The 26,143-nt window shown below is 43.8% G+C and overlaps 2 protein-coding genes across 6 annotated transcripts in view; one reads left to right on the top strand and one right to left on the bottom strand.

Annotated features, from left to right (window-relative positions):
- LOC137785452 (disheveled-associated activator of morphogenesis 1-like) overlaps positions 1 to 21,765 on the top strand; it is a 44,546-nt gene extending 22,781 nt beyond the window's left edge. For 3 of the 4 annotated variants that reach the window (XM_068576696.1, XM_068576694.1, XM_068576695.1), the window contains exons 2-26: positions 2,018 to 2,306; positions 4,224 to 4,313; positions 8,119 to 8,190; positions 8,399 to 8,493; positions 8,981 to 9,314; positions 9,434 to 9,544; positions 9,683 to 9,786; positions 10,022 to 10,088; positions 10,224 to 10,341; positions 11,441 to 11,579; positions 11,799 to 11,857; positions 11,973 to 12,160; positions 12,952 to 13,257; positions 13,345 to 13,452; positions 14,726 to 14,755; positions 15,103 to 15,200; positions 15,672 to 15,756; positions 16,095 to 16,201; positions 16,898 to 16,986; positions 17,146 to 17,314; positions 17,874 to 17,981; positions 18,088 to 18,148; positions 18,249 to 18,380; positions 19,612 to 19,782; positions 20,245 to 21,765. In XM_068576696.1, coding sequence (XP_068432797.1) covers positions 2,121 to 2,306; positions 4,224 to 4,313; positions 8,119 to 8,190; positions 8,399 to 8,493; positions 8,981 to 9,314; positions 9,434 to 9,544; positions 9,683 to 9,786; positions 10,022 to 10,088; positions 10,224 to 10,341; positions 11,441 to 11,579; positions 11,799 to 11,857; positions 11,973 to 12,160; positions 12,952 to 13,257; positions 13,345 to 13,452; positions 14,726 to 14,755; positions 15,103 to 15,200; positions 15,672 to 15,756; positions 16,095 to 16,201; positions 16,898 to 16,986; positions 17,146 to 17,314; positions 17,874 to 17,981; positions 18,088 to 18,148; positions 18,249 to 18,380; positions 19,612 to 19,782; positions 20,245 to 20,457 — 3,240 coding nt within the window. In that variant the 5' untranslated portion in view covers positions 2,018 to 2,120 and the 3' untranslated portion in view covers positions 20,458 to 21,765. The remainder of the gene's footprint in view (positions 1 to 2,017; positions 2,307 to 4,223; positions 4,314 to 8,118; positions 8,191 to 8,398; positions 8,494 to 8,980; positions 9,315 to 9,433; positions 9,545 to 9,682; positions 9,787 to 10,021; positions 10,089 to 10,223; positions 10,342 to 11,440; positions 11,580 to 11,798; positions 11,858 to 11,972; positions 12,161 to 12,951; positions 13,258 to 13,344; positions 13,453 to 14,725; positions 14,756 to 15,102; positions 15,201 to 15,671; positions 15,757 to 16,094; positions 16,202 to 16,897; positions 16,987 to 17,145; positions 17,315 to 17,873; positions 17,982 to 18,087; positions 18,149 to 18,248; positions 18,381 to 19,611; positions 19,783 to 20,244) is intronic. The other variant, XM_068576697.1, reaches the window with a different exon arrangement.
- LOC137785454 (trans-L-3-hydroxyproline dehydratase) lies at positions 17,403 to 25,904 on the bottom strand. Of its 2 annotated transcripts, none has more exons than XM_068576698.1 (7): positions 25,725 to 25,904; positions 23,420 to 23,921; positions 23,166 to 23,335; positions 22,921 to 23,043; positions 22,672 to 22,809; positions 22,196 to 22,317; positions 17,403 to 18,595 (listed from the first exon to the last, which is right to left on the bottom strand). In XM_068576698.1, the coding sequence occupies exons 2-7, from the start codon at positions 23,895 to 23,897 to the stop codon at positions 18,574 to 18,576; spliced, it is 1,053 nt and encodes a 350-aa protein (XP_068432799.1). In that variant the 5' UTR covers positions 23,898 to 23,921; positions 25,725 to 25,904; the 3' UTR covers positions 17,403 to 18,573. The 2 variants fall into 2 exon arrangements, with proteins under 2 accessions (XP_068432799.1, XP_068432800.1); XM_068576699.1 differs by having other exon boundaries at positions 23,420 to 23,904.
- Positions 25,905 to 26,143: the final 239 nt, after the last annotated feature.

Raw genomic sequence — 26,143 nt, 5'->3', positions numbered from 1 at the left:
ACATCCAGAAATTCCTGCAGGTCAGCGCAGCCTCTGTGGTCATGATACTTGGCGTCAAAGCGCTCGGCCCAGCAGGGAGGGAGACTGTGGAGCTGTTTTTGTGACATGCTGACGACGGTTTCCTCGTGGCTATCTGGACACCGCATCTTTATTTGCTAGACAGCAAAGAGGTCTCGTGCACTTTATTCCATTATTCCTGCTTGGAGTTGAGCCAGCGGGCCTGAGCGCTCGCGCCGCAGCTGCCTCCCCTCTTCCTCAATGTGTTTGTGCCAATTAGCAGTTTGTCACAAATCAAACTTATGTTTATGTTTTCAGCAGTGAGATTCGAGGACTGTCTTGTCTCAAAATTAATGTTTTCGCAACTTGTCACTCGTAATGTTTGAACAGCCGTAACCAGAGAACCGACGGCTCCACATACAGTTCATCTGATCCCAGGTCAGGATACCGTCTAAAGAAAAGACACGAGGGCTGTAACATTAAGCAAGACTAACAGTCAACAGCCGTGCCTGTTGCTCTGCGAGGCTCTGCTTTAGCGCGGTGCTTTGAGCTAAATTGTAAAGCGAGAATGGCAACACGCTCACAATGACAACGCTAACGTGCAGATGTTTAGCATGCTAACATTTGCTATAACTAGTACTAAAGGCACAAAGGGATGTTATTGGCTATGAACCACAGTACTGGACAAAATCATATTTAAAGCTGATGGCGCCACCAAATGAAAATATAATGGATCACTGAAGTCATTATAAGTTATAATGACTTTAAGTTATAAAGACTAAAGTTATTAGAAATTATCCTCAGGTGGGCGTGAATGTCTGAACAATCCACGCCAATCCATTTAATGCCATTTTAATCAGAGATACAGTTGTTAAACTCGTGGTGACACTAGGGGAAAAACATCATGTCAATCCATCCAGTTCTTAAAGCGGTGCAACAGCCGAAACACCAACATGGCCCTCCCTAGATTCCTGCCGCTAGCGTGGCGAAAACCAGCCCAAAAATAGCCTTGGTTTTGTCTGTAATGTGCTCAACCCTCCTCATCAATGCTGTTCATTTATGACAGCTGATCTCTATATGTATGTGCGATAGAGAGGGAGGGCAGATGGGACAATAGTCCAACCGGATTGCCCACATTTCTTACATTACTTGTGAAAAGGCAGCTGCTGGAGATCAAACCAATGTGCGTCCACGAAGGCAGGAGAGCCAGGAAGGGAAGGTCTGGCGTTGATGGTTATCAGGATGATTGAGGCGCTGTATGTTTAAGTTTGACGTGGACCCCTCGTGTTGTAAATCTCACTTCTTCTTTAAACAACATGCAGGCAGGCCAACGCGCCGTATCGTCTCAGGGTTTAAAAGACGGCCCGCTTTTGCTCTTAACCCACAATGACCAAGCCGGTCTTCAAAACCACAAAAGGCTTCACACACCTCTTAACATGGTCATTGTAAACACACCCCTCTAATCATCCCTCGTTGGGTCTTTAGAGGAAAGCCGATGCTGAATAGGAAGGAAGGGGAGATGAAAAGGCCTGAATAAACTAATCCAGGCAAATTGTGGTCTCCATTTCAAACATCACACTCTCCCGGGGCTCTTTTGTGTAAACGATATAATGAAATCTCTCAGTCCTGGCCTTCACTGATACGATGCATTGTGCTTTTCTTACAGAAGTTATGACCCTTCATCGTTAACCATTACCAGGGCCCGAGGGTTACGCTGTAACTGTGAAAAACTCAAAGCCTTCGTAGATATTGCGTCGTCCGGCTGTTAGTCCGGATCAGTTCTACTCATGTCAACTCATTTAGGCCAGTTTGACCTTAAAGTATCACTGAGCATCCTCGGATTTAATTCAGGATAGAATAAAGTATTCAATCTTTGTATTAAGCACCAATAAAATGGCCATGTGTTAGTACTTATGAGTCGTATTATCTTCTATTGTTTCTCTGTTTTTGAGAACTCCATTTCTGTTCAGATGTTTTTGAAAGCCGGTTTTAAAAAGCGTCCCTTTCTCCCTGTCCACAGTACTCTCTGACGGAGGCCAAGCTCTGAGGTGGAGGAGGCTGTAAAGAGGCCCTGAAGGAGCCTCCCACCCTCCCTACCCGACCTGCCGGTCCATCGGACAGCGATGGCTCCTCGGAAACGTGGCGGCGGCGGCCGCGGCGGCCTGTCTTTCATCTTCTGCTGTTTTAACAGCAACGATCACCCGGAGATCACCTACCGGCTCAGGGAGGACTTTGCTCTGCAGTCCATGGAGCCGCCACTGCCGATGCCCGGATACGACGAGCTGGATGGCATGTTCTCCGAGTTGGTGGTAAGACTCGATTCTGCTGTTTCTTCTTGAGGACTTTCTGACCTGATTGATTGGTAGAATTCAAAAGAAACATTTTTATTGAAAAGATAAGTCTGGTGGTATTTTATAATGTTTCTTAATGTCAGCAAATCCCCTTTGCCTGTGTAGATGAGGTCTTCTATAGCATATTCCTCAGTTGTCCAAAATGCACATACATGACCCACACCAATGACTTTCATTTTTTACTACCATGAGCACGACCACTGTACTTTATTTTGAGTCAATCCCACACAAACCATTGTGCCGCTGACCGACTACAGCACCAAATGTTTATAAATCCGCAGCTCAAAATAGTCCCCCAAAAATGCACTATTTGCTCCTGTTTGGGTACATTTGCCAAAAACTACAGTGCCAAGCTGTAAATTATTTTTGGCTTCTTTAAAAAAAAAAAGTTTAGAGGTTAAAGGTTTAGATTTCGATTTAGTGACGAGCAAGAGGACGAGAGGAGTTTAATGATTTGGGTTTTCACAGCGCATGTTTAACATCGAGCATAACAGACCCTTTTATATTTTATTTACTTCATGTCTTTGAAATATAAACTTACCTCATTGTTTACACGGTCTGTTATATTTTAAGACATTCCCCACTAAACGGTCACTTCCTCCCTGTTGACACTAGCTTGTGAATAACGGGGCCAGGCTGCTATTCTTCCTCTGTCTTATTGTCACTTCTAATTTGTTGTGCTCTCCTCTCTCTCCTGCCCCATTTTCCTCTCCCGTGGTTGCCACAGTAATCTAAGCATGACATTTTTGCACATCAATGGACCTCATTCAGAAGCTCTTCATGTCTCGACCTCCTCCATCCGCTAATTGCTTGTTTTTGTTTCCCGCCCCTTTATGAAGACATAATTGAGTAAGTTGAGTGTGAAGACGAGGAGGCTTTCAGTCGCTCTGTTTACCGAAAGAAAACAGCCACGCGCTTCTCTCTTCGCCCAGTATGAGCCTCCATGTGTGTGTATAATCTGAACAAGCTTGCTGGGGGAAAAAAAAACAAAAAAACTTGCGTTGTGGAATAAGTCGGGGCCATCTGCTCCGTTACGATCAATTAAACCCGACCTTTGAACTTGAGATTCATTGAGAAAAGCTTTCCGAAAACCTTCACGCCGAGGTCAAGCTTCTTTTTTCCATCTTACACTTTGAAACGGAGCGTCAACAACAAACCTGCTGCAGCACAAAAAAAAACAAAAAAAACATGTGAATTATAGAAAACGGGTAACTTTTCTCCAGCGATCTATCATGAATTGTTTCCCCCAAGCTGGGATGTAAAAAGCATCAAAGGCTAATCTCCAACTCTCAACTTAAATGTATGACTTGTGCTCAAAATACAACTTGCCGATATGTTTGAGTTGCATTAAGACGTGCATTTAGTGCTTAGTGCTCTCTGGCATGTCGTCTTGCCAGCAGCACCCTTTGTGTGCCTCTGTAAAATATCTGTGAGGCGTCGTGACGCATGCTGTCTCCAGATGTTTGTTGCCACATGTCGAGCAGAAAGACCACGCCTTATCTTTCTTTCCCCATTACTCACACGTCTAAACGCCTGCAAGACATCTGATTTGATTCAGACTCATATTGGATTTGACGATGAGTGATATCCAACTGACCGTGGAGAGATTGAGCTCAAACCATCTCACACCGAGTGCAGGGCTCTATTGCAACTGCTCCTGGATGGCACATGGTTTTATTTTGGGGGGGAAAACAAAGTAGATTTAAGTGGGTATTATTTTATTTGCAGCACAGTGTTGTGACAGCTTGTCTGTACTCTGTGAGCTGTGTTCATTGAATATTATCGTCCCCATAAAGGCATCAGTAAAGGATTGTGAAGACATAATCTTTCACATTTTTTCTTAACCTTATCTGCATTTCTGTCCCCACTTTGCAGGATGAGCTCGACCTTTCGGAGAAGCACAGGGAAGCCATGTTCGCTCTGCCTGCAGAGAAGAAATGGCAAATCTACTGCAGCAAAAAGAAGGTAAAAGACTTTCACTGTGCATTAGGTCAAACTCCACATCAGCCTCCACAAGCTTGCTGCCGGCTGGCTGCGCTCGCTGAATAATATCTGAAAATATCCTGCCAAGTTTGTGTAATCGCCTCCCTCATTGATTTGTTGTTATTTGAAGCTGAGTTTTCTCAAGCACAGACCACACAGTAATACAACCTTGTATCACTGTGTTCCTCTGCTCACAACAGGCATTGTGTATCTGTCCAATGCAGGGTTTCATCTTTAAGGCAAGGTGTATACAACTGCCTGTAAGATGAAAATACAGACATTATGTAGCCAACTAAACTGCCGATAATGCGTTGTAATGTAAACCATGCTATATTAAACTTACAATACATTTCAGAAACACTACTCCAGTACCACCAAGAGTACTTTCTAATAATTGTATTCCCCAGAATGTTATATATCTCTTCAACTACAGTCCTCATCACTATATAATAAGTCTGCACTCCACCATGAATAACTCACCTATGTGGATGTTACACAAGGTGGATATAAAAATAGTGATATCTAGAGGGAGCAACTCAAATGCTAAACCTAGCCTTTTCCATTAGATAATCCACAAACAGAAAAGGCAGTGTCGGAAATTATAAAGTACTGAAATATATTGCAGGTTTCTGACTCCAAAGTGTTTTTTTCCTCCTTTGTCTCATTGTTCAACACCCTGATTCAAAAGAAGGATTTTTAATCATGCGGCTTCTCCTTTTAGATGATACACCTGTCCCATCAAAGCACTTGTGTAGCCATAACATACTCCACCACTCTGTGACAGTGACGTGTTTTATTATGTCTCGCCTTGCTGATAAAGAGGACTGTCAGCTGTTCCTCCTTTCCCTGTATATTCATTCCTGTCCTGCATGCAGCGAAACGCAGACGCCTGATCTAGTTTAGATCAAGTGGAGATGAGCTTTCAAACCACCAATGAATGTGCCCTCGCATAGTTACAGCAGTGTTTCCGAAGGCGATAAGTGTGTATGAGTGTGTGTGATATCTTGTCCTGCCTGACATGCAGACAGGCCTTGCTTTTCCTACAACCGGTAACAAACTGGAGGTGAGGAGAGTTGGCTTTAGTGTGATGAATGGATAGGTTGTAGAAACCCATCATACATACAAAGTACTGCCCTGGTCGCCATCATGCGAGTTACAAATAAGGGGTGTTGATATTTATTTCACAAATTTACTAAAAGCCAAAGTATGGAATATTCTCTGTTTTTTTTTATGTTTACCCCTCTGTGTTAATTAAATCTCACCCCCTCCATCACTGCTGACCTCATCCTGGTCATGCTATATTAATACTGACTTTAAAAAAACAAAAACGTATGGAATCATTAATTGAATAGTTAAACATTTAGACGGGAGCAAGCGGTTTCCCCCTGCTTCCAATTTTTATGCTAACATGAGCTAAGTGGCTTAGCATCTTTTTGACCTCACCGACATGAGAGCGGTATTAATAATTAACGTATTAAATAAACTCTCAGGAACAAAACCAATAAACACTATTCTTAAAATGTTAAGCTGTTCCTCTAAAGATCCATATGTATGTCCCAATAATGTCAGCAATAACAGAATGTTTTGAGTCAGCGGTGGTCAAAAACCTGCATCACAAGTCCGGATGAATTATTCATTTTTGGCCGAAGACTCACTTTGTTTGAGTATTGATGCTCTTAGAACTTTGGCTGAGCACAGCATCCACAAGCCCGCAGCTACGAGGCGAGGAGAGTGGAGATGAAAAGAGCATGCTGGCTGCTCCCGTTTCTACTCCATCCCAATTAGTGGCCTCATTAGGAGGATAGTCTCAAGGCCCGCTTTGATAATATAACCCAAAATGCTGCGCTGCCTCGGTTCGGCCTCTAGAGATCGTGCGCGGCGGCTTCGGAGTTGCCGTGAAGGTGGAAACAAATCTTTATGTGCTGCATCGACCTGCAGAGAGGGCGAAGGAAGGAGGGACATTAATCAATTTTGCTGACTCGGCAGACACTGGCCCCGACCCAGACAGATACAAGCTCATCTAAGCTCCGAGAGGAAGTGTGTGTGTGTGTGTGTGTGTGTGTGTGTGTGTGTGTGTGTGTGTGTGTGTGTGTGTGTGTGTGTGTGTGTGTGTGTGTGTGTGTGTGTGTGTGTGTGTGTGTGTGTGTGTGTGTGTGTGAAAAGGCAGAGGATACGGTCGGTTGTCCAAGGCAAACAGGAAGGCTTCACTTCCACAGGTGCAGCTTTTGTGTGTCTGGCAAGGGGGTGATGATAAGGAGGAAGATGGGGTCATTAGCAGGGCGCTGTGAGCTCGCGAGTGATAAGGCCGCTCTTTTTTTTTCTTTCCGCCGGTGGTTTCTTGGCTTGAGAACTTAGGCCCAGCCTGAAGGAGATAAGTCAGTCAAAGCAGCAAAGCTTGAGCTGTTTGGTTTGGCCGTGCACCTGAGTCGATGAAATCATGCCGCAGAGCATCAGTCTTCCTCCTCCTTCTTTGTCAGCTCTCTTCTTGGAGGCTACATCATCTGCCAAAGAGGCAGATTTACTGATCTGGTTGTTAGCAGAGATTTGCAGTGAGGTTTCAAATGTCACCCCCCCCCCCCCTCCCAAAAAAACAACCTTGTTATTTGTGACAGGACAGAGCTGGAACTGAACTTCTCTTCCAAGCGGACTCTAAATAACTGAGATTGATTCCTGTTTCCTAACAGGCCTTTCTTTGATCTTCACTTTCTCAAATGTGGAAAAAAATGACTCCCAGAAATACACTCCCCGATTTTTCTCTCTCATCCCGACCCTAAATAAACTGGAGACATGTCGGGTGTTTGAAGAGCGCTGACTTCCGAGTTGAAAGCTGAACTCTTTAAGATGCGAGAGGAAGCGGTCCCACCTCTGCGTCTGCTCCAGTAATGGACTGAACTCCGTCCAGCGTCCGGCTTGGTCAAGCTGGCACCGGACGTGAGTGGAACAGCAGGATCTGACCTTCCCGTCACTGCGTCATCCCTGCAGCCCGGCCAAGGCCGGCACTTTCTGTCGGAGCGGCCAAGTCTCCGCAGGCCGCTTTATGAACTGACGCCCAATTAGTTTCTGATGGTCACAGCTCGCTTGTGCTTAATGGAGCCGGAGTTGAAATGAAAGCCGGGGGGCCCTTTTATGTACAAGCCAAGTTCACGGTCAAGTCATTTTCTCATCCACGTTTTCCTCTTGAGTTAGAAAATTAAATCATCTCAGAAATGTCTGACCGTTACTTTTTTTTTTATTTTTTTTTTTTACAAACGTGCCTGTCAGGAGATTAATCGCACCATAAATCAGGCCACGTCCTTAATCCACAGTTTTAACATTCGTTTGCTAATCTCAAGATTTTCTCAAGCAGCTGTGCTCTCTTTTCCGCACTTCTCACCACCTCCTGAAACTCAGTGAGGCGCTTGATGAGAAAAATGGGTTTGGATATCTGTGGCGCCCTACTTTGAGTTCCTGCTCCATTTTTGGCTTTTTGGCTATTCATTCCCTGAAGCTTCTGTTCCCCGTGTGTTCGCTGGTGTTTGTATTTCATGTCGTTCAAAGCCAGTTGATCTGAAAATGATGGAACTACGTTCTCCATCTGGTTTGCAGCTTGCCATTAATTCATTGAAACGTGAACAAATATACAACAAATATTTCCTTCAAGAGCACGTTTTTGTCAAAAACATCTTTTTCTAATTAACTCATCTCATTACTTCTTCCCCTTTTTATGACTGTGTGACATTCCTAAAAAACAATGCCCATTTGGATCACTGCACAGCATCAATTATTCTCTTTATTCTCTGTTTTTCAGGAACAAGAAGAAAACAAAAGTGCAACCAGTTGGCCAGAATACTACATTGATCAGCTCAATTCAATGGCAGCTGTAAGTAATTACATTAACTTTATTCCTGCTTCTTTTTGGATTAAAATATGTCCCTCCGGGCTAGATGAACAAAACCTGATCACTTCCAACAATCTGAACCTCGGAGTGAGCCAACACATAACTTTTTAATCACATCCTGTGCATCTCAGTAGAAGGTTAGCTTTATTTGTCCCTCAGACTTCATGCTGTTTAATCTTTTGCTGGACAGAGAACGACGCTCCTCGCTCTGGAGAAAGAAGACGAGGAAGAGAGGAACAAGACCATCGAGAGCTTGAAGACGGCTCTGAGGACACAACCCATGAGGTGGACGAATACTTCCTCATCTCCCTCAGTCCTGTCTTTTTTTCTTGTATCTCCTCCTCGTCCTTAACATATAATGTCATCCATCATCATATCTCCTTTCGGTTCATCTGCTCTCTCCTTGTCTTTTACTCTTTTCGGTTCCTCACAGCGATATGTTCATGAGTCCTTTTAGAAGGGAACGCCCATAACGGTCACTGCGGTGTCGGTGAACGATTTTCCATTGACGTGAATGTGCATTAAAGCATTTCCCATGTCGGGAACCTGAGCTTTTCACTGCACTTAAAAGCCAAATGTTACGAGTTACTTATTACATCTAGTGAAGATGATGTAGCACAAGAGAATAGAGTGGATAAATGGACAAACATATTCACACATTGAGCTATTTAGCTTGAGATAATACAGTTTTACGCTGGGACATTTGTGCATTATAGTATTAAAACACATTGAAAATAGTCTTCCAAACTAAGATTTCCTACTCTCCTCTCAGGTTTGTGACCCGTTTTATCGACCTGGATGGCCTCACGTGCATCCTAAACTTCCTGAAGAGCATGGACTACGAGACCACAGAATCGCAGATCCACACGTCTCTGATTGGCTGCATCAAAGCTCTGATGAACAACTCGCAGGGCCGCGCCCACGTCCTCTCTCACTCCGAGAGCATCAACATCATCGCTCAGAGCCTGGCCACGGAGAACATCAAGACCAAAGTGGCGGTGTTGGAGATCATGGGCGCCGTGTGTCTTGTGCCCGGGGGACACAAAAAGATCCTGGAGGCCATGCTGCACTACCAACGCTTCGCCTGCGAGAGGACCAGATTCCAGGTGTGTGGGAGCAGGCCAAGTACACAGTAGTGGTTTTAAATCATGTCTCAGACTGATGAAGTCATTTAAAAGCAACGGTGTGCGAAGATATTTAACTGTAATGACCTGTCCTCCCACAGACGCTTATAAACGATCTGGACCGAAGTACAGGGCGATACAGAGATGAGGTCAACCTGAAAACAGCCATCATGTCCTTTATAAATGCTGTGCTGAGTCAAGGCGCTGGAGAGGTGAGTTATATGCATCAGACAGCTTTTAATGCTTCCTTTCCCTCTGGAAGGTCACCATCTCCCTCATTAAAAGAGTCTCTTTAAAACAGTTTCGACTGCTAACGTATTCTTCTTCTTTTTTTTTTCTTCTAAATACAGACAAGTTTGGAATTCCGCATCCACCTACGATATGAGTTTCTCATGTTGGGGATCCAACCGGTGATCGATAAGCTACGCTCCCATGAAAACTCCACATTAGACAGGTGAGAGGGAAAAGAAGATGAAGTCATGTCTGGAGCTGTGAAAGGATGAATGCACCGGCTCCAGAGTGATACCAATCAATGCTTATTGATCAGCATGTGTAATCAAAGAAATGATGGTATAGCTTTTTCTGAACTTAAAAGTACACATTTCTTATCTAGAAAACAGTCAAATATATATATTTAAGTGCATCACAATTGCAAGCTGCCTCTCTTATCGTGTTTTCCACACTCTCAGGCATTTAGACTATTTTGAGATGCTCCGGAACGAGGATGAGCTGGCTTTGTCAAAACGTTTTGAGTCGGTAAGGAGATAAAGACACTTTAATTTCCTTTTAATAATAATAATAATAATAATTATTGCATTATTTGTGACCTGTGAAAATATTTCGCAAGATATATTCACCGGGCTTTTGTTTCCCCTTTTTCTCCTCCTCCAGGTACATATAGACACCAAAAGTGCCAACCAAGTTTTTGATCTCATCCGCAAGAAGATGAACCACACTGATGCACACCCGCACTTTATGTCTGTCCTGCATCACTGTCTCCTCATGCCACGTGAGTGTGTCTCCACGTGGTTTCACACTCGGCTGCAGACTATTAAATGTTTGGACCACTGCTGTCACACAAAAATACTGTTCAAATTAGTTTGTGCTGTAAAATAAAATTAAAAGCTGATTTAAAAAAAAAAAAAAGATATCCTGAAGTGTAACGAGGATACAAACACGGTAGCAGTGTTACTCACACAAAATAAACATGTCATCTGCACCTTCTGGTTTCTGGCCAGAAAGATAAGGATGTTGACTTTGTGCACATTAGTCACTCCAGATATTGGATAAGCACATTCCTAGCCACACTGAATGCTTTACTCAGTGTTGTTGGCTAATATTTAGTTTTTTTTTAAACTGTTTCTGCAAAGAAATGTAGTCCAATTCCAGCCAGCGTTCACATGTCACTTGACTTGAAAACAAATAGCCACAAAACAGCCGCAGCTATTTTGGCTATTCGTGTAGAAGGTGAAAGAAAAGCTGCGGCTTTCCTTTCACCTTCTCCTCTGAGTGGCTTTTTTTAATGAGATCACCCCCCTCAGTTACTTTCTGGAGGTCTTAATTGTGGAATTAACACTTCAGCCGCGAATACTGCGCTGCGGTCATATTCAAGAGTTCATAAAATGCAAGCTTGTGACGGTACTGCATAGAAAGAAGAATCTGAATAATATCCCTGAATATGATGTGATAGATTTTATGAAGTAATACCAGGGTGCCTGCTCATAGTAATGTAGCTGTGTGTGTGTGTGTGTGTGTGTGTGTGTGTGTGTGTGTGTGTGTGTGTGTGTGTGTGTGTGTGTGTGTGTGTGTGTGTGTTTAAAAGGTTTTCCAGCTGATTAACAACACAACAGTAACCATGTTGTCCCTCATGATGCATGCAGTCTCACCCATCAGGCATCTCTGTGTCACCTTGTAACCTAATTATAGTGCTAATTATGGTGATTCTCTTTCAGTTATGAGTACTTATAAGCTAATTTTGGAAATTGGTCCTTTCGTATATCGTAATGAAACCGCCGCTGTGGATCCAATTGTTCCTGGACTGACACGAATGGAGAAAGTCTTTCTAATTACTGAGGCTCATGGGAAACTCTTCCTCCCTCTCTCCTCAGACAAGAGAAGCGGTAACACGGTGCAGTACTGGCTGCTGTTGGACCGGATCGTCCAGCAGATGGTCTTGCAGAACGACAAAGGTCACGACCCCGACGTCACACCACTGGAGAACTTTAACGTGAAGAATGTTGTCCGGATGTGAGTGCTCATGTTTTCCTCTCAGACCGACTGAATGACGACACGAAGCTGATTACTCGGCCGCCAGACCAAAGAATGTAGAACAATGTTGTGTTTGATGAGAAATCAAAAAGCCTCGTGCTCAGTAGTGTTCGAAAATAGCTTCCCTTTTTAGTTCAGAGAAACAATGACTGGAGTTGTTCCCTGGAGTTGATTATGAGTGTGTCATCCTCTCTGCAGGCTGGTCAATGAAAACGAGGTCAAACAGTGGAAAGAACAGGCAGAGAAAATGAGAAAAGGTTTGTAATTCTATAAATGACCTACCTGAAAGAGAATAAGTTTGTGGATTCAGATCATGTTTTGAGTTCTCTCAGTATGACGAACTCATCATCGCCATCGGCTTCCCATTTCTAGAGCACCACGAGCTGCAGCAGAAGTTCGATAAGAAGGAGCGTGAATGTGACGCCAAGACTCAGGAGAAGGAGGACATGATGCAGACGCTCAACAAGATGAAAGAGAAGCTGGAAAAGGAGAGCACCGAGCACAAGAACGTCAAGCAGCAAGTGGCCGAACTCAGCGCCCGACTGCACGAACTCAGCACCGTACGTCATCCTCTGTATTTATATTCACCGGGTCGCGAACACCTGATTGAACGTTGTGTAGATGACAATCAGGGTGGAGCAGAACAGATGACTGCAGATCGATCTCAATGCATATTCATTTGTTACTTTACGTTGTTGCTTGCCTGAAATAGCAACACTTTTTTTTTTTACCATTTATTATTTTTGTTATGTCACCACAGTAGAAGTTACGCACTCCCATCAATTAAACAATAGAATACTGCAACATGTTTGTGCAATGTACAATATTTTAACACCTAAACTATAAGACAATGGTTCCCACCTCTTTATGATGTATGACCCCTCCTCATTAGTTATTGCCGTTCACCTTTTAGAAGCCAGAGGAGAGGAAAGTGCAGTATTTTTGTGGTAGACTCTCTCTCAGTATTGTCACGCTTTAACGCTCAGAGCATGGCAAAAGGGTTATGTTGAGAGATGCACCCCCTCTGGTTGCTGCTTTCACTTTGTCTTAGTTCAAAAGTTGGTTCAGTGGCCTTGTGATCATCTTCTGATGACATCCAGGTGGGCAACAATCCCTCAGTTTCGCCGATCAGGCCGAGTGTCAAAGGTCACATGGTACAGGATTCAGCATGTGTCAACATAACAGAAGTTAACATGATTACATTGTGACTGATCAGAGGAATGTCCCTCACAGTTCATATATCCCTTTAATCATCTTCTGATGTGATATGATACGGCTGGTAATATTCTGTATTTATGGCGAGTATCCACCTGTCCGGCGTTAAGATAATCCTCTCCCTGCATCCCTGCAGAGACGGGCAGCTGTTGTTCCTGGAGGCCCTCCCCTCGGCCCCGGCCCCCCCGGTGGTCCTCTTCCTCCTCCACCCGTACCAGCTTTTGGTATGTGCCCACCTCCCCCGCCGCCCCCTGGGGGCATGATGCCTCCTCCACCTCCCCCACCGCCTCCTCCGGGTGGACCCCCTCCTCCCCCTGGATGCCCACCCCTTGGAGGTATCCCTCCCCCGCCGGGCGCACCCCTCGGCTCACACCTGAAGATGAAGAACATTCCACAGCCATCCAACGCACTCAAGTCCTTCAACTGGGCCAAGTTAGCTGAGGTGGAGGCACAAGAAGACCTGCATATAGCGTCATAATATATTGATGCTTTGTGTTAGAATATAAATGTCTTTTTGTCCTCTGCTCAGAATAAACTGGAGGGCACTGTCTGGATGGAGGTGGACGACGCCAAGGTTTTTAAAATCCTGGATCTGGAGGACATTGAAAAGACCTTCTCAGCCTATCAGAGACAGCAGGTACTGAGGACGATGCAGCTCATCGCTCCAGCTCCCCAAATGCGGCCGTCTGTTGTCAGAGAGGCCCGGGGGGGGGGGGGGGGGGGGGGTCATGGGGTCGAGTTGCTGACGGCTCAGCTGGCTCGCATTTTGGGATTTAGACACTTTGCTTCTTTTGAGATTTTCAAAAATGTCTCAAATTTCGCAACTTTTGATTTATCAAGCACAGTGTGAGAGGGGAGAAGGGGAGAGGTTAGATTTACAAAAAAAAGTCAACCTGATGCAAAAAAAAAAAAAATCCAAATACAAAAAAACAAGTGAAATTCACAGATATATTTGTTTATTAGATGCAACGCTTTTGGTGGCACTTCCTGTGACGGCCATGTCTGTAACAATAAACATACATACGTGTGTTACAATCTATTTATAGCGCTGTGTAATATCAGTTATAACCACACATGAACAGATTATTATATTATAATATTATTATAATTACTTATAAGGTCAAGTATTATAACACCTTATAATAGTTGGTCACTCACTGACATTTTTTTGATGCATTCTAACCGTGATTATTATGCAATTTTTAAAAGGATTATAAGGTTTTACAACCATAAGCTATGTCTATATGCTTTGTAATGTGTTGTCATTTTTCTTATATATTGCTATGAGCAGATTCTAACACATTATAAGTATGTTTATGACACATCATAGACTTGGGTGTAATAGAAAGTGTTACCTAACTTTCAGGCTTGAATCATCTCAAACGCCTTCTTACATTGCAACACAATGCTGTTTTTGCTATTTTTGTTTGTGGTTTGGATCCTTTTGCCACGTGTGATTGAAAATGCATGAGCGAGCTGCTCAGAATCACCTCTTGTGCCTTCACTTTGCAGTTGATTTAGTTGCTCGATGTTTTTAATCAGCCGTGCCTTTGTAAGTAGTTTAGAAGAGAACGAGCATGTCGACTCAACGTCCAAGAAGCATGTCCAACACGCAAAATAAGATCGCCCAAAAAAAAAGACTGAATGGGAAGCGTCTCTGTTCACAAACAAAGACAAAACCTTTGCAAAATTTGAATCTTCAGTGTCAGAAAGATGTCTGATTGACTTCTAGCACACAGCATGTGATTTATAAGCAACTGAACTCACTCACGTCTCACTGCGCCGCCGTTGTCTCCGCACAGGATGAGCTTTGATTCATTAGCTGTTTGTTTTTATGGCTGCAATCACGTAACTGCTTTACTTATTCTAATGAGTGCTTACATCTTCCCTGCTTCTTGCCTGCATTTTAGGACTTCTTTATGATCAATAACAGCAAACAGGTGAGTGCTCTTACAGTAAAGTAGACATACAATCTGGAATTTGTGTCGCTCCTCATGGATCAGACTTTGTTTATATGTCGTACGTCCTGTTCATCTTACTTCCATGTGTGTAATGAATATATGACCCGTGAGCCTTTATTTGTGTGTCATGTTTGCACGTACTTTTGAATGTGACGACCTGTGTGACTGTTTACGAACTTTGTGCGGTGTTTTCATCATTTCTTTGGGATTAGGGCATGTGTCGTCCTCGTTGCTGTTGTGTGTCTGTGGTTGACTGCGACTAAGATGTATTCGTGCACGTTAAAATAATCTTTTGCCCGCTAACCTCTTCATCACTTTGCACACAGAAAGAGGCAGAAGACGACACGCTGAGCTCTAAAAAAGTCAAGGAGCTGTCCGTCATTGACGGCCGCCGAGCTCAAAACTGCAACATCCTCCTCTCGCGGTAAGTTTGCATCGGCATCATGACACTTAGGACCCTGCACTGGTTCTAATAGATATTTCACATTGTATTTGAAATACAAACAAATATTATTTCAATTCGAGGAATACAAGGTGAATAACATCAAAGCGAATAACATATAGTTATAAATTAGCCTACAAACATCACATACAAAGTCTCCCACAACCTCCAACTACACTACAATGTTTATTGTAGTGTGAAATTATTATTATTATGAACCAGATAAAATTATGTCAATAGTACTAAAAGGTTAATATGTCTCTGTAAATAATAGATCTCACTGACTTATTCCACACTGACGGCTTTTTATTCATCAGCTCATTTCTGATTTCCTTTATAAAGTGCAGGGTACGTACATACAGAGTGTGACGTATGTCTTTGTCATATGATTTAAATTGAACTCAAAGCCGTCTTAAATATGAAGGAAAGTCATGCGTCGCTTTTGCTCTGCAGGCTGAAACTGTCTAACGAGGAGATGAAGAGAGCCATTCTGACCATGGACGAACAGGAAGACCTTCCCAAAGACATGCTGGAGCAGGTACGTCACCCAGCACGCGCTGATGGACGACTCTAATGTGCTTTTCCTGTAATGATTGCACTTTGACTGCTGCCTAAAAATAGCAGTGCGACGAGCAGAGTGACTTACTGCCCGTCAGCACCACCTTCAGCTTTAAGTCGTGGGTTCACTTATTTTCAGAGCCATTCCTAAAATCAGCAGCGGCTCAACTGTAATAACAGTATATTTTATGATTTTTCTTTACATTGAAGTGTAGACGCTGAGCTGCAGTAGCACGAGAAGAAATGTGATAAACTCCCAGAAATGAGTACAGGTGAATGTTTGAAGGAATCTAAGAGTTGTTTTTCGTGTCCCATCAGCTGCTGAAGTTTGTCCCAGAGAAGAGCGATGTGGATCTCCTGGAGGAGCACAAACATGAGCTCGACCGAATGGCAAAACCTGACCGCTTCTTCTACGAGATGAGCAGGTGCTGTAGCCGCGAAGTTGTTGTTTTTTCCCTCACGTTCTACCTTTTTCTAATTCTGCGTTAAACAGATATTATCATCAGACCTGACCTCATCAGCTCAGTGCAGCGCTCTGCAGATCAGACCTGCTGGCAAACAATAGCCATTGTTTTCTCTCAGTCTGGCCAGATAAGTGAAATGACACATGGGTTTCTACTTTGCCGGGAACAATAGCTGAATATGTGAATCAGAAGGAATTGTGTTGTTGAATACATCAAGTCTGTAACCCAATAACAGGAATGTAATTAGTCCTGTAAGATAGAAGGAACAAAGGAAACGTGTCGCAACTCGGCTGCATGAATACATTAAGAGCAGAAACTGGCGTTTCTACATTAAAGTGACAAAAGAAACATATGGTTGGATTTTTGCTTTGTTTTTAATATTTTACCGCAGTTTGACTTTTTTTTTTGTCAAGAGTACAAAAGTCACAGTTGTATTCATTAGCTGCCGAGTCAGTGGTTTATAGGCTGAAATGAAAAACGCTGCCAAGAATAAGCTCCACTACCACAACTTTATATGTGCAATGTGCAACACAGGCGGCTCGCTTCATTTAGCTGCAGCACAATGTTCATGTTTGTGGCTTTTTGTCAAACTGATTTCCCTGTTTGAAGTGTGTTATTTTTGACCATTTGTGCTCCTCTGACACACATTTTCCGTAGAATAAACCACTACCAGCAGAGGCTGCAGTCTTTATACTTCAAAAAGAAGTTTGCAGAGAGGATAGCGGAGATCAAACCCAAAGTTGAAGGTAAGACAAATCTTTACTGGTATCATTTAAAAATGAGAAGTAGGAAACGTATTCTCGTTTGAAGCATCTCTGTAGTTATATGTTTTTATATTTGCCAAGCAAATTATATCCGTCACACCTTTTAATTACCTTTTTTCTTCATATGTTTTCCTGTCCCAGCTCTCTCCAGGGCGTCGAAGGAGATTTTACACAGCAGAAACCTGAAGCAGCTGCTGGAGGTGGTGCTGGCCTTTGGAAACTTCATGAACAAGGGTCAGAGGGGCAACGCGTACGGCTTCAAGGTGTCTTCGCTGAACAAGATCGCTGATACCAAATCCAGTATCGACAAGTAAGAACAATTTTCAGTCGTAACGTTTATTGTTTTTTATTTCACTTTTATTCTACCAGAATTTTTTTATTGGGATTCTGAATCTCGCACGAGGTTCACAGAGAACAAACACAAAAAGCAAATCCCATCCAACAGTGTTGTTCAGTAACAGGACATGTACATGTGGTGCTCAAATAATCCTTAATTATGTTTCTATAATCTCCCTTACTTTTGAAATAGTTTAAAGTGAGCTCTCCCTAAGATAAGGGTGCAAAATCTATAAAAGCACTCTCACCAAAGACAGAACGGGTACAGTTTACCTCTAAAACACAGCTATAGTTTAAGAAGGAGTTTTATTAGACAGCAGGGAACATAAATACATCAAAACGCGCAGGCCGTAACAAAAAGGGCAGCGTGAAATATACAAAAGTCCCATCTGGAACAGGGAATGTGATGTAGATGAAACTCCATATGGTTGATCATATCTCAACGCACATAACAAAAGCAATACATTGCACATTAGACACGTCCACTGTCTCGAAGGTCGGTCCACCTCAAGTCTGTGCGTCTGTGTTCGCAGAAACATCACCCTCCTGCACTACCTGATCACCATCCTGGAGAAGAAATACCCCAAAGTCCTGATGTTCCAGGAGGACCTGCAGAGTCTCTCTGAGGCCGCCAAAGTCAAGTAGGTAGAGCGGTGAAGAGCCTGCTGTCTGGCTTCCGGCTGCTTCTCTTTTTTTTAGTCTCCGTTTTGGTATGACACCATCGCTTTGCTTTTTTTTTTTTTGCAGCATGACTGAGCTGGAAAAAGATATCGGCAACATGCGCAGCGGCTTGAAAAGCGTGGAGAGCGTGAGTCACAAAGATCTACGGCGGTCATGCTGTTAGACAATATTTAGCGCAGGTCAAGTTTGACTTAAACGTTCTCCCCCGGATGGCTTTCCCTCCGCAGGAGCTGGAATATCAGAAGAAGCGGCCGCAGGAGATGGGAGACAAGTTTGTGTCGGTCGTGAGTCAGTTCATCACTGTGGCCAGCTTCAGCTTCTCCGATGTGGAGGACTCCCTCGCCGAGGCCAAGGAACTGGTACGTCGCGGCGGGGGGGCGGGAGGGGTGCTGAAAACCGAGAGTGCGTTCGAGCGGCTCCGACAGCGCCGCCGTCACTTGTAGAAACAGAACGCGCGCATCCCATTTCCTCTCGGATGCAGCTGTTTCGACGTTGCCTTATTGACCTCATCCGTCACCTCCGTAGGAAAGCTAACAGCGGGAGGGAAGTGTTTCAGCTTCCTGCCGCTGCACCTCTGCCATGTGTGCGGGTCCAGAGAGAAAAGCAGGACAGAAGTTATTATTTTTGCACCTTTTTATGTTTAACCTCGTGTTATTTCATGAAAGCTTTTATCAAATGTGACTTGCGTTTTAATGTGGGCGACCGTTGTGGACATTTAGTCATCAGGTATCTGTAGTACAAAGGCAAAAGGAGCACCTGCGTTCTGCAGACATTTGACGAGAAATGGTCTCTTTACGACACGAAACCTGAGCATCTTCACCTTTCTGACAAACGCTCGACGCCCTGAAGTTGAATTTATGTATCTTCCCACATTTATTGGTGCAGACTTTCAAATCTCTGAGCATGTTTTTCACCCCATAGTGTGTGTTGCATTGACCCGAGAGTTCAGCTGGTCATATGGCAGCGATTAGTTTCTGTGAATAATTTACGGTGTCCCGTAGTTCAACATGTTTACAGCGGTCCTCTGTTCTCAACCAGAGGACACGCTGACCCTTTAAACATCTCCGTGCATCTGGTTTGTGCGTTTCTCTGCATGAATATTATGATGTGGAGGGAAAAAATGTCACAGAAATCGTGTCCTTCCCTGAATGCATCACACATTAACCAACTATTAATTAGACAGGAATCATTTAAGTAAGTTAAATGCGTCGTCGCTCCACCTGAGAGAGTTTGCATGTCAGGGACAGACCGCTACTCATCTTAAAGGTCTATGTTCTCAGCATGACCTCACATCTGGATGTCCTCTTTTTTTGTATTTATTTTTTTATTTCCTGAGAAAAACACTCAACAAACACATTGTCTTAATTTGGGCTCTGGCTCCAGTCTCTGGCCTCCGCTGTAATCAGTAGCCGGTCACATCTGAGTTAACATGGGCTTCAAAGCCCAACTACTGGTCCCCTGCTCTTATTTCAAAGAACCGAGACCTAACGAGTCTCCTGTAAAACCGTCAAAGACGAAGTAAAACACGATTCTTCTGCGTCCCGCTGTAACTCTAATCCCATGTGCGCCCCCTTCTCTTTGGTCCCACAGTTCCTGAAGGCAGTAAAGCACTTTGGTGAGGATGCCAGTAAGATGCAGCCAGATGAGTTCTTTGGCATCTTCGACCAGTTCCTGCAGTCGTTCTCCGAGGCTCAGCAGGAGAACGAGAACATGCGAAAACGCAAAGAGGAGGAGGAGCGCAGGGCCAAAATGGAAGCTCAGGTGTGTGATCGTTCCCTGCTTCCAGAGGACTCGTGATGCAAAGAGCCACCGTTATAAAACATGAACGATGGATAACTCAGACATTCTCTTGGATCTCATTCATTCAGAGTTTTGATAAAACACTCCTGCGATAGTGTTGTTTGAAAGGAGTTGTTTGACATTTTGGGAAATATATATGTATTAGCTTTCTGCAGGGTTTTAAATGAGAAGATCGGTACCATGATACTACATATCTGTCCTTACTGTATGAATTAACAGCTTGCAGCCAGTTAGCTTAGCACAATGACTGGAAACAAGGAGAAACAGCTAGCCTGGCTCCGTCTGAAGATAACAAACTGCACATACCAGCAGCTCTAAAGTGCACAAATCAATCCGTTTTACCCAAATGTTTAACAGCCTAAAACATGGATGTAAACTGCATTCCAGTTTTAAATCCAACAATTTGTATTTCTGTGCCACCAGCTGAAAGAGCAGAGGGAGAAGGAGCGAAAGGCCCGGAAGGCAAAGGCGAACGGGGAGGACGACGGCGGCGAGTTCGACGACTTGGTGTCGGCGCTGCGGTCAGGCGAGGTCTTCGACAAGGACTTATCCAAGATGAAGCGCAACCGCAAGCGCATCAACAGCCAGACCACGGACGCTAGCAGAGAGCGACCGGTCACAAAGCTCAACTTCTAAGCGGAGGGCGGCGGGTCCGGGGGTTGAGCTCATCTTCCTTGTTTCGCTCGCCCACCCTGCTCCTCATTAGTTTCCCTCTGGGTCGAGCTGACACGCACATTCCTCTGCACCCTCCTCCGTTCCCACCCGGCTCGGCCTTGCATCATCGCTGCGGAGCCACACGCGGCACACAACACGACCAACATCAGACCTTTCATCCTCTCGACATTTTGATGTTAAAAAACGGAGAAGAAAAAAAAAGCCAAAACTTGTTAACGACCAAATGAGAAAATGCCCTGCCGAAGGATCAGTTTGGTCAAATGAAATGTTTTAAGTTGTTGCGCAAGAGCGCTGGATGTCCCTCCCCGCTGGGGAGAAGACTACTTCCAGGTGTCGGAGATGCTCACGCTTGTTTGATAGGAACAGTCCCGTGCGGTTTTTGTACGTCTGAATCTATGCACAGAGGGAAATGTGCAGCTAGCAGACTCCTTCAGGGCTTGACGCTCGATCCCAACAGGAAGATGATTCCAATACAAACACAAGGGGCCATTTTGTACGGACTGATTTCATAGATTGAGAGTGGCTGCTTTCATGCCCGAGTTGTCCGAGAGACCATTTGGAGAAAGACTGAAGCTCAACTTCCTCTTGACCCTGCTGTTCTCTTGCAGTCAGAACCGTCACAGGACTGAGACACTGGGTTGTTAGACAGACGTGGTTTTGACTGCAAGTGACGTGGCTGAGAAGTTTCTTTTCTATTCATCATTATTGACGTGCAGCATTTATATATCTGATCACTGTATGTTTTATTTGAACCTTTTCCTGTTAAGAGCTGGCCTTAACTCTGTTGTTCTATTTGTTGAGTGGGTACTCTCAAAGGCCTGGGCCTAATCCGCAGTTTCTCTACAAGTGTGGACACTCATGTCATAGATTACATATATATCTATATATAAGGTTGCGTGCTTGTTACACATGCACATATAAATTCATAATTACTATGCTCAATGCTATTAAAACAATACCCAGTGGATTCAATACACTTGTTTTCCCTCTCTGAAGGGAGTGCCCTTCTCTAAGTTTTCATTGAATAGATGGAATATGTCTTCTGCACACCGGCTGGATTTACACTGCGAAAAACACACAATACCCGGATCTTAAACTCTGTGTGATGTTTTCATTCTCGTGGAAAACATCACATGTTGAAAACGTCACACAGTTTGTCCGCTCGGCTGTGTGAATCCATCCAGTGTCAAACGCCTCCATTGGACGTTTATAATTTAAATATTGCTTTCTATTGTACATGACCTGATGCAAATAAATGGGACAAACCATTATGAGTTTTTGTATTTAGCTACTGAGCACATGTACTGTAATGAATTATTATACAGCATTTACAGGTCAAAAAGACTACATCAGGACCAGGATCATGGCTCCACCTAGTGGTCAGGAAGCGTTACTGAACCGAAGACCACCAGAAAAAAAAACAATATTAAAGCAGTCCTGGTGAAAGGAGGGTCATTTCAACCATTATCAAATCATAACAAAATGGTTCATACCTATTTATTACAATCATCTAATGCATATTGCTTCCTTAGAAAACTCATATAAAATGTTTCAAGTCTCTTTATGACTGTTTATTACAGATCTGGTTATCTTCTTGGAGATCTTCTATTGTTTGCGAAGCTTCAAAGCACTTAACTAATGTTTTCAACTCTATTTAATGTATAACCTCATTTTAGAACAACCCGTAATTGAGGCTCACTTCAGTAGAAACCCGTGCGCCAGCTCGTCGTCCGGCTCCTGCACGAAGTGTGAGACTCCGGTGTAAAAAGCTTTGCCGGAAACTTCCACCACCACAGCCTTGAAGTCTCCACACTTGGTCTCCTGAACAGAAAACCACAAACATCCCTCTGTTATGTTTCAGAACCACAATAACAAAGCACTGCTCGTCGGCCTGAACTCATCCAGGCGTCTCAGCACCAGCGTGCACCAGTTGAGGAAGAGGTTTCCTGCTCGTCGCATGAAGTCAGTTCAAATGCCATAAAGACCACCATGAAGGAGTCAATGCACCGTCTATTAAAGTTTTAATCTGATTTCAGTCTCACTCAGTATCATGAAATCAGTTGAGTGCTTTTAAAAAGGCAGTTTACAGTGTCTCCGCTGTTTTTGTAAACAACTTGTTTCAAAGTGCTGCTGATCTTTCGGCTCATGCCACCTTTCAGAAAGAAACTCTGGTACCTCAACAGCTCTCCCCGTGAACTGGGATCCAGTGGCTCCACTCTGAAACGTCCTGGTCTGGTTCAGCTGGATGAGACCTTTGTGATACTGAAGAGCCACTCGGGCTGTAACACCAGAACCAGTGGGGCTGCGGTCCACCTGAGAAACACACATGAACCAGTTCAAACCAGGTTTCAGATCGCTCTCTAAGTGTCAAATAACGCTGTGTTTTTTTTTTTCTTCTTCTCTGGACCCGTGTCTGTAGAATACCTGAGCTTTAGCGAACACGCAGATATTGGCGGTGGGTTCAGAGGAATAATGATCTTTGCCGTCAGTGAGGATGGTGCCATAGAGGAAGGCCAGCTCGTCACTGGTTGGGTGGTGTAACTTCACCTAAGAGTGAATAACTGTCCCTTTAAATACAGATACTTTTATCTGGGGGTATCTTCCATGTTTCTGTTTTTTTTTTTTTTACCAGTTTGGTGTGCAACAACTAAACACCATGAGCTTCTTACCTGAGATCTGACAGCGTTGGTCACCGCTGTGGCTGCGTCCACCAGATCTCGAGTCCTGGACTTGGTCACATCGAGGCCAAACTTCTGGGCGTCGACATAGGCGTAGAAGCCCCCTCCATAGCTGACGTCAACCGTCACATCACCAAACCGCTCCACCGTCACCGTCACATCTGGTCAAAAGTAATTTAGTAAAACAAGGCGCATACGAAGACCATCCTGTAAACAGTTTGGTTTCTTGAGAGCGAGTGTCCCACCTGTTGCGAACACAAACGCTGGCACGCTGAGAAACCTCACTCCTCCGGTTTTCCCACCAGAGTACTCCACAAAGGCCCTCACCAGACCACAGGGACAGTGTATGTTCACCTGAGTCTCTGGCGACTGTGGTTCTTTCACCAGCTTGTAGTCCACGGCGAAGCGGCCCAGTGCGATGACGGCGTGTCCGCACATGGTGCTGTACCCGTCGTTGTGCATGAACAGCACCCCCAGATCCGCCTCGGGTAACTCGCTGTCCACGACCAGGGCCCCGTACATGTCGTAGTGTCCGCGCGGCTCAAACAACAGCACCTTCCTGAGGTGATCCAGATGTTCCCGGACATAACGGCGTTTGGACAGCACACTGTCACCTTTGACCTCTGGGTAGCCGCCCCGGACGATGCGTAGAGGCTCCCCGCCTGTGTGCATGTTGACCACTGAGAACGAGTCTCCCACGTGAGGCGGAAGCTGCATTTCCATCTCGGTGCTGAATAAAAAAAAAATCTAATAAAAAACAATGCTCTATTAGAAAGTTTGTTTTCTAACATCCTTTTCATCATTGTAGATTATTTATGAATTATCTTTTCTTTTAGGTTTTCTGCTCCTACTTTCATGGATGTTATGACAGACTATGCACCGAACTTCCAACAGGTCGTACGTTGTAGCTATTTGGGAACATATCGCCACACGTGCTTTAAAAAAACACTATTTGGCAAGTAAACTCCAAATGAATGTGAAGCTGACGGATTTAGATTGTTCATTAATTACTTTTCCAAATCTCTTCATTCTTAAGCTGTCTGTCACCCCATTAGATGTTTAAATCTCCCTGCATCCCATCTGCGTGTGACTCCAACTACCCCTTTTGTTGGACCAGTCTTTGCTCAGCAGAAAACATGCCACCCGCCAATCACATTCCCCAAAATCCATCTGACTCTTTGACTTGCACTTGAAATGTATCCAGCCGGATGATTTCTTTCCAAATAGCTTAACTTTGACTATAGACTTCTTTTTACGACTTGAGGGGTAAATGATTCAAGGAAAATAAGAAGAGGGGACCCAAGCGACTACCTTGGGGAACCCCACTTAAGAACTTTTTTTGTAACCTTTTATCCAGCTGTGCTGTGCGGAGGGAAAATGTTTACTATAATCATGTTCACATAACCAGAATGGTGTCACTAATATATGTACAAAAGGTTGCGCCACACATCTGGTCAGTTTCCTGTTGCCCAACTTTATTTCGATCACCTAAGTTTTTTTTCCTTGAATCTGGACTCTGGACTCTGTTATCTATTATCGGGGAACACAACATTCTGGTTAAGCAAACATGATTTCAGTAAACATTTCCCCTCCACAGCTGAAAAGTACTGAAATGTTTTACAGATGTAGCTGAGGGTCACTCAAATTAGTTGCAGCACAGAAGAAAAGCAAGACAACAACTTTTTCTGCCACTTTTTCCACCATTTGTGTCAGTCCTCAGTCGTCTGTGTTAGGGCAGTACAGGTAGAGTGGCCTCTTCATAGGCATGCTGAAACTAATTTTCTCAAGTCAATTAAAAATCCGATCGAAAATTAGGTTTACTAAGAGCAGGAAGAATACAAATAAGTCTGTTTAGCCCACTGCAGCTACTCATACAGTTCTTAGATACTGGAGGTAAAGGGCTTTTGTCGGGTTGAATATGTGGCGTACCGGTTCTACGATGTAATCAGCTATAATTCTAATTAATTTACAGTCAAGGTTATCTAATCTATCTTATTTCTTGCTGAGACCCATTATGCATATTTACTCCCTGCAGTACTGGTTTGAAGTGACACCAGCAATCTTTGTTTTTCATCATAACCCTAACCGCTATTTCAAGCGGTTTTATGATGACCATTCATTCTGCCTCACTGGCCATGTGGTTGCTATTGCTCCAAATCAGTCTAAGCACATCCTATTTTTAGGTCAATTCATCATCTGGGTCATATTGCACTGATTACAACTAGTAATATGTCTTTAAGAACACCAGCAAAAGTATCTCTCTATCTGCATCTTTAGCTTTCTGAAGCGTGGCACATCTTAAATGATCAGATTATCTCCCATTCGAGCTTGGAGGTCGACAGCAACAACCACTAAGGCAGGTCCATTGAAATAAAAGGAAAATAATAGTAACCAGTGCAGCCTGGAAAACTAAATTCATCTGCAGTCAGAAGATATTTGTGCTTTGCACACCGATGTCAAGTTGTACGATCCATAAACCCAGAGACATTGTTCATATTGACTAAATTAAAACAGTTTAAAAGAGTCATTTTCGTCAGCTATCATACGAACCGTGGCGTGATACGTTGTTGTTTCCCACAATGTCCGTGACGTTTATGTCTCCAGTTCTGCAGACGGAATGTCTTTAAAAGCGAAGAAATTATCAACAAAATGTAATAAAATGATGCAAAAAAGCAGCCAGTGCCAATTAAAATAGTGCAACTCCTGAAATGTATAGTTTGAGCTCAGACATCGGCGCATTTCTTTGTTTTGTGTTCTGCGCATGCGCGTTTCTGTTTGCAAACAGGAAAGATGAGACATTACTGCCACCTTGTGTTCTAAAGGGCTGCACACACGCTCAATGTACTGTCTGCATATTATTTGAGGACCAGCATATGTTTGCAGACTTCTTAATTTGCTTGAAAATTATTACTTTGAAATATGTATTTATTCTGTATTTCCTGTTGTTGTCCCCTCTCGCTAAACTTCCT

Source organism: Clinocottus analis, unplaced genomic scaffold (genome assembly GCF_023055335.1).
Source record: "Clinocottus analis isolate CAN_PGR_092001 unplaced genomic scaffold, fCliAna1.0.p SCAF_15, whole genome shotgun sequence".
NCBI lineage: Eukaryota > Metazoa > Chordata > Actinopteri > Perciformes > Cottidae > Clinocottus > Clinocottus analis.
This window is presented reverse-complemented; position numbering and strand designations above follow the sequence as displayed.

What these genes read in the sequence shown, in the direction of transcription:
- LOC137785454 (XM_068576698.1), bottom strand. Translation starts at nt 23,897, where the DNA reads ATGGAAATGCAGCTTCCGCCTCACGTGGGAGACTCGTTCTCAGTGGTC. An exon ending in GCGTGTTCGCTAAAGCTCAG is followed by an intron (nt 22,810 to 22,920) that starts GTATTCTACAGA and finishes TGTGTTTCTCAG; the next exon opens with GTGGACCGCAGCCCCACTGG. An exon ending in GCGCACGGGTTTCTACTGAA is followed by an intron (nt 18,596 to 22,195) that starts GTGAGCCTCAAT and finishes CACACATGGCAG; the next exon opens with AGGTGCAGCGGCAGGAAGCT.